The sequence below is a fragment of the Triticum urartu genome, unplaced genomic scaffold (assembly GCF_003073215.2).
Source record: "Triticum urartu cultivar G1812 unplaced genomic scaffold, Tu2.1 TuUngrouped_contig_6441, whole genome shotgun sequence".
Taxonomy (NCBI): domain Eukaryota; kingdom Viridiplantae; phylum Streptophyta; class Magnoliopsida; order Poales; family Poaceae; genus Triticum; species Triticum urartu.
This window is the reverse complement of record NW_024117204.1, coordinates 1829-9057: the sequence shown is the minus strand read 5'-3', so window position 1 is coordinate 9057 and position 7229 is coordinate 1829. Positions and strand designations below refer to the sequence as shown.

The window sequence follows — 7229 nt, the reverse complement described above, 5'->3', positions numbered from 1 at the left end:
TTTCCCGAAACTTATTGCACTAGACCAACCCACCGAAATGCAAATAGGGATTGGAGACGCAAAAAGGATATTTAACCATTTTGACAAGATAAACAACTTTCATGTTGAAAGTTTTTCAATTCAAGGTCATCTTGGGGGACAAATAGTTTCGATCGGGTCTGACTCTCCGAAAGTCCGCACCAGACTGTCTGTGTTATGTTATGATCCAAATTCAAGTATAAAGGCTAACTTTTGATGAGTGAGTGGGGTGAGGCCCGTCGCCGGTAGGATTGGGCCGAAGCGGAGCGAAGAGATAATTGTGAAAAAGACACTTTTATGATGATAATTGTGACAAAACTTTTTCTGTCATGGATGTGACACTTCTATGACGATAATTGTGACAAAGACACTTCCGGTACAGATCAGTATTGATCTAGGTCACATTATAAGCCGCCGCACGGGATGAGTTGATCAGTTGAAAATCCCGGACATTTGTAACCTCTCCCGATATAGTGAAGATTTGTTGGCTGACGCCCCCGATTTTCCCCCTTCGTGTTGGATGGGTGTCCACGTTAAAATCCCGTGTCTCCTGCTTGTTTTTGTTCTTCATCGTGTTGATTTGCCTGTCATATCTCTAACAATTTCTGCAACCCGGAGCGGACAGTCTTGCCCCAATTTTTGGATTGTCCAATGGCATTAAGATGTTTTAGGCATTAGGCCCGACAGTCCGGCCATCTTCATTTTTTGCAGCATTGCGTTGTTTTTTGTTGGAAAACACAGTAGAAAACAAAAAAAATTGCACCTACGATCACCCAATATCAATATGAAGATGCATAACAGGTTGGGATCACGATCGTTAACGTCACCGAGTTGCAGCAGAAGAAGAATATGTCGGTGTAGATCATACTTGGAGTCCCTCGAACCATTGATGAACGATCCCTCGTACAACCCACGAATAGTCAATCGAACCGAAGACCGAAAGCACTGCCTCTCTACTTGATTGCAAGTGTGCAGCCTTCACGGTCCGGCAGCGCTTCACCATCTAGAGCTAATCGTCGTCGGAGAATTAGAGGGAGGAGATTAGAACCACACGGGGCTTCTAATTATGAGAACAAGAGGATTAGTCTAGCTCTAATTAGTCAACTCGGACCAACTAGAACTAGAAGAACTAGAGGAAGCCCCAAAACTTGTGTCTAAAATAGAGCAAAAAAACCCTAGTATATATAGGTTAGAGGAGGAGGAGGGGCAGCTAGCAAGGAGGGAAAGACCCTCCTTGGGGCCGGCAAGGGGGGCGCCACTTCCTTAAGGGCCCTCATGGCCCATAATTCCTTCCACCTCTTCGCCTTTTTAGACCTGTTGATATTTAAATTAAATATAAAATGTTTAAAATACTTCTATACCATTTTATATATTTTAACATCGCCAAAAACATTTTCCACCTACATATAATATATCGGTAATACCTGGTATTACCCGATATTCACTGAAACCCTTCCGGTGACCTTGAAACACTTCCGGGTCCTCTCAGAACTATTCTGAATATTAATGAAACAATTTCACAAATATATTCTCATCACTCCCGTCCTGCTAACACTCAGTAGATCATGATTTCCATAAGCTTGTGACCCCATAGGTTCGGTAACTCATAGACATGAACGAAACCGTTCGATCAACGACCGACATCGGAACCGTGGACGTCCATGTCGATCCCTATGAGCACACAAGTGATATTCGAGTGAACCTTTGGTTAATTATCATATGATGTTTTCTTTGCTTCGCGATACTTCACAAAACCCGGGATGCATCGGTATCCTCCCGAGTCATCACCATGCTCACTATACCGAAATCCTCGTTACCGGTTTTGTTCTTCTTTCTCGTTATTGTGTTCCAGCATCCCCGTGAGGAAGTCACCTGTGTCTGGCCAGACGATAATTGGTGTTGTCACACTAAGAGGGCCCTAAGAATATCTCTCCATAGTCGGAGGAGCAAATCCCACTCTCGAGCTATCTAGTCCCCTGTCAAACTTTTCGATGTGCCTGTGAATTGTCGTTATGATCACCTTGCTACAGGTGACGCTTAAGCAACCCCAAAGCCCACCGTGCGGTAAGAAGTGACTACTATGCTCTCATGGTCTAAGGAGCAAATTCACATGTTAACACTCCATGTTATTACAATTGATTACACACGATATTAACTCAATTCATAACATACAAGATTGGGTCGATTCAATATGATCATTCTACCAACGTCATAATCTCAATGTTTGTTTTAGGACTATCGTTACACTTAACGATATTCTAAGATCCAAAAAACATGATCATCAACAACACTTGAGCTAGTCCTAGAGGCAAGACTATGAACCTTTTATTTAACCGTTTATCATTTCACACGTGCATATGAGTTTTCCATTGAATCCATATTCCAGGATCATAGCAGCAGTTATACCATGAAATATAAACACTATAATTATGAATATGGAAATATAATAATACAAATATTATTGCCTCTACGACATGTTTCCAATAATTTTGCCTACAACTTGTGTATACGATCACCAATTATGTTGATCCAAATATCAAACTCATTCCCCTCGACGAGACGAAGAATTCTCATGTAGGACATTTTTTTTACCCAGGGTAATCTTAATTATGTTTTTTGCCATGCTACAAAATGGTGTCAACAAAACCATATGTGATATGTCGGTCTAGCCTTTTGTAAGGCCGGTTTATTTTAAGACGGTACATACACGGATGCTCATAAACACGTACATACACCCATTCATATGAGCGCCCGCACCCAACCCTTATGATCCCTTTCGAGAGACTGGACCGACATATCATCTTGAGATTAACGAAGTCGCCGCAGACGTCTTCGTAATCGACGGGAACGTCTCCTCCCACTAGACGCACATCGCCGAAAGGGCTAAAATAAATCCAGAAAAATGTGACACCAATGCCAAGTCTAGAACTACCGGTGCGACCATAATGAACCTAACCATCTGAGTTATGCTCAAGTTGCTTTTGTAAAGCAGATTTTTTTGGCTCATGCTTTGCATCTCTTTTTATAAATCATGGTTATGTGCATTTGAGGTTCACATCTTTCTTAGAAAATCTGGTAAGAAAATAGTTTCCAGGCGAATAAAATCTCTTGAATCTCGAATCTGGTTGGCAAAAAGGGATTATCACTTTAGGCTGTGTTTGATAGCAAAGTATTATATAAACCAGAGTATCAAAAACTACAGTAATTTTGCTTGTAGGTGTGAGATACCATAGTTTTATCAAAACAGAGTATTTTGCAGTATTCACAATACATAGAACCTGTTTGGCTGTTGCCGCATAACGCTGTAAATTTTGCTGTTTAACCGTTGTGTTTAAGCACTTAGCAGCTTTGTTTTAAAAAAAGAGGTTTGGGGTTCTTTTTTTTATGCAGAGAAAAAACTGTAGTTTGCCCAATACTACAATATTAAAAGCATAGTTGTTAGGGACAACCAAACAGCTCATTGTAAATAAAACCGTGGTAATCTCAAAAACTGTAGTATTCTCAAAATACTTAGAAAATACTTTGCTACAAACAGAGCCTTAGCCTCTTTTGTTCTCTGGCTTTGTTTTTTTATGATGATGATGAGGAAGGGTAGTCGGTCCAATTGGTCGAAGAGACGGGCCAAGTGGAAATCGCAACGTGCCACGGAGATGGAATGGTCGGCCGAAAGCGAAGAGGCAAAACTCCAAACCACAGCGCACTGTCGAACCGCGTCATCGTCATCCATCCGTGCGATCTTCGTCAACCCCACCAGCCCCCACCCCCCTCCAATTCCAGCCGGAGCGGAGTGGCCGGGCGCCATGGCAGCGGCACGCGGCGGCGGATCGGCGGCGAGGGTCGGCGACTGGGACGTCGAGCTCGGGCCCGGCTGGGACTGGCGCTCCATCCCGCAGCTGCTCTCCTCCGCCTGCATCTTCATCTGCTCCGGGTGGGCTCCCCTGCCGTTCCCCCCTCCTTCGTCCGCGTCCGCTTAACTTCATTCAGATTCTAGCCCGCTGATACGTCGTTGCCAGCGTCATCTTGCCTACTGTCCCGATTACTCTCTAGTGGTAGTTTTTTCTCATTTAGTATCTTGATTGAATGGCATACCTTGTAGGCTGCATGCGGTTATGTTATGGTGCTTGTTCTTGTCACCGATACTGTACTTGTGAAAATTAAGCCCCCTGTGGCTGCCTGGGTTACCACTTTCTTTTGCTGTGTGTCACTGTGTGTGCCTGTTGGTTTGGTGAGTGATTCTGTGCTAATCGTCGATATGTAAAAACTCCTTGCAAACAGAGCAGAGGCTGTTTTGGATGCTGTGAGAAGGCCGCAAAACACGTAGGCGATCTTTCCAAGAGCTTAATGGCCCATGCCCAGAATCCCACGGTGGCAGAGGAATTTTGGAGTACGACCACCATCGAGGTTGATCCGGCAGACCTACGAGCACCATACAACACATCCTCTTGGGACCTTGATATGCATGGAGTGGGAAGCAGCCATAACCTGGGCGACTCTGCTAATCATGGTAATTCCTTTTTGAACTAGCATATGTTGTGCTCAACAGGCGTGTTTTCACCACATGTACGCATTTTCCAGATACCTTTGCAAACATCAAACTTCATTTTGGCCGAATCTCCTGTCTTTGCATTCAGCATCTAGTAATGTTAATTGTGGAGAACACCTATGTTTTCGTTTCAGTCTATCTTAAATTATGCATATATTAGCTTGATAGCGCGTTAGAAAGATATAATACATAATAACACTGTCCACGTCCAACAGTGTTAGCCTCTCGAATCTTATTTGGTAGTCATCTATGGTATTTTATCAAGACAAGTGCAATTGCTTTACCATTTTGTCTTAGTTGTTGTGGTTCTAAGAAGGAAAGTTTGTTACTAGGAAATTTGAGTTCACGCTTTTTTGGTTTAGTTGTGGGAAATCACTTTCTTTCCATGTACGAGCTAGATTTTCAGCAAAGCATTTGTTTGGGAACTTCGAGTTCATACTTCATACTTTATTTTGGATGATGTCTTTCATATTTTCCTACTAAATTTGGACTGTAACGAACTTGTGCTGGCAAACCGTTGCTGATTTTTTTTCCTGAGCAGTAAGGGGGTAATAAAAGTCCAATTGCCATTATTGTCTAACGGAGGATTAAAGGAATCATCGCATGTCTGCCTGTTAAGAGTCTTAGTGGACATGGTAATCTCACCAGATGGAAATATCATTGCAGGTTTTTCTCTTTGGCAACAAACTAGGGATGAGTGGACTGAGAATACAAGGTTAAGGCAAGAACCTGTGGTGAAGCAGATCCAGGAACCAGTGTTGAGGTATGAAAATGGAATGTCCGATCTATATGTGGAAGAAGACAAAAAGCTTTACATAATTCAACTGAATAGTATGCATGTACAACCTTTTCTCTGATTTTGATCAACAGTTTGTTTGCATCGTTCATATTTTTGCGCCTAGTTGTGCTTATTCACACCCTTTCTTCGACCGAAGTTGGTAAATCTGAGTTATTGTGAACACCTTTTTTTTTAATCAAGGCAGTTTGGTTGTACTGCCCATATTGGGTTTCATTTTGCTCTTAATGGTGCTAGCTCTATCATAAGGCTTGTCACTTCCCTTCTAAAATCATTGTGAGTGTCTGAAGTGTTAAAGCACATTACTGCTGTATTTTCTTGTTGATCTCTGAATTTATTTGGCTGTATAGTAGATCTATGATGTGGTAGAGAAGCTTAGTTTTTCTGTCTCTAGGGTTATATAATTCTGGAGTCCTACAAGCAACAACCAAAGTATTTATTGGAATCATATCTTCCAGAAGGGACGTTTGAAAACAAGTTAGATACTTAGACACAAAAATGTAAAAATATGGGATGCTTGCTCTTGCTATTTTTTTTCTTGTTCAAATCGACACCAGGTTTGAATTTTAGCTGAAGAACATTCTGTAATCATTATCTAACGAAGCTTAGACTAGATGATAGTATGCTGTGCCCTTTTGTTTCGAAACATAATAGTATGCTGTACTGTGAATCTTCATGCTCACCCAAACCATTATTTTTATGCAGTTGGAATGCAGCGTATGAAAGTTTGCTTGGATCAAATAAACCATTCCCTCAGCCCATCCCTCTACATGTAAGATCTAAATCAGTTCAGTTGATCTGAAAAAGATGATCTAAATCAGTTTATTTTAACGTTCCTTGTAAGGCATGTGGTTAAACCTAGACGATGAATTTACAGGAGATGGTTGATTTCCTCGTGGACATCTGGGAGCAAGAGGGACTGTATGACTAGCACAGATGTGTTCCGCGAGAATAACATAGCTGTAGGTCTGATGTGGTAACGAGGGTGTGGCCTGTCATACTGGTTTTTTTGTGCATGGAGGCCTGTTGTGCTTGTTGAATACAATCCTGTGGGCTGTGGCGGTTGTATTGGTAGAAAGAACGGTCCATATTTAATCACCTTGTCGAATTTGTCAAAGAAAGCAGCTGGAGAGAAAGATGTGTGACAGCGATTTGTGAACATAAATGTCATCTGTATTGATTTGAGAAATGAGAAGAAGAAATTAGCTTTTAACACCGATGCCTGATGACGTTGATTCTTGATGGTTGAACCATGCTGTCAGTCTTCATGCCTTCAAAAATATAAAACTTCTCGGCTTTTACCCATTTTTAATTTTTGGGGGGTCTATACTGTAGGATAATATTAGCATCCTTAATCTTTGCCGACTTATGACCTGTTGAATTTCGATGGCTTCTACAAGGTTTTTATGCTTGCACTGGACAAATATCTTTCTGATATTGAAGATCATCAAAGTGCTTTACCACTGAAGAAACTCGATCACACAAATAGAAAAATACGATATGCATGGAAGCAAGAGACGAAACAGATGTGCAACCTGTTTGTAACGAATTAAATCATGAAGAGCTGTTCTGGTGCTTTTCTACAAGGAATTCATTCAGCAAATCAGCAGGGATGCCAGAAGGTGATGATTTAGTCTGACTGTATGAGATGATGATTTAGTCTGACTGTATGAGGTGGTTACCACACTAAATAATGGTGGGTTCAGAGCATCGGCAGCGGCTCCAATCTATGAGGACATCTGTGTGCAAGCCAGCTCTTTTGTTAAGATTGTCTACTCTCACTCCCCTAGAGAAATAAATTGTTGTTCCCTCAAAAGAAAAATGAGAAGCAAATTGTTGTAGCGAAAGTATCCTTCTAATCTTGAGCTCAAA

General features: G+C 41.6%; 1 protein-coding gene across 1 annotated transcript; it reads left to right on the top strand.

The window, feature by feature from the left end:
- Positions 1-3757: 3757 nt before the first annotated feature.
- Positions 3758-6570, top strand: LOC125530616. Its single transcript, XM_048694999.1, has 5 exons — positions 3758-3946; positions 4299-4522; positions 5228-5324; positions 6063-6129; positions 6235-6570. The coding sequence occupies exons 1-5, from the start codon at positions 3819-3821 to the stop codon at positions 6286-6288; spliced, it is 570 nt and encodes a 189-aa protein (XP_048550956.1). The 5' UTR covers positions 3758-3818; the 3' UTR covers positions 6289-6570.
- Positions 6571-7229: the final 659 nt, after the last annotated feature.

Bases quoted from the DNA above. Each gene is read 5' to 3' on its own strand.
- LOC125530616 (XM_048694999.1), top strand. From the start codon at position 3,819: ATGGCAGCGGCACGCGGCGGCGGATCGGCGGCGAGGGTCGGCGACTGG. The intron at 4,523-5,227 runs GTAATTCCTTTT...ATATCATTGCAG, and splicing joins GGGCGACTCTGCTAATCATG to GTTTTTCTCTTTGGCAACAA. The intron at 5,325-6,062 runs GTATGAAAATGG...ATTTTTATGCAG, and splicing joins ATCCAGGAACCAGTGTTGAG to TTGGAATGCAGCGTATGAAA.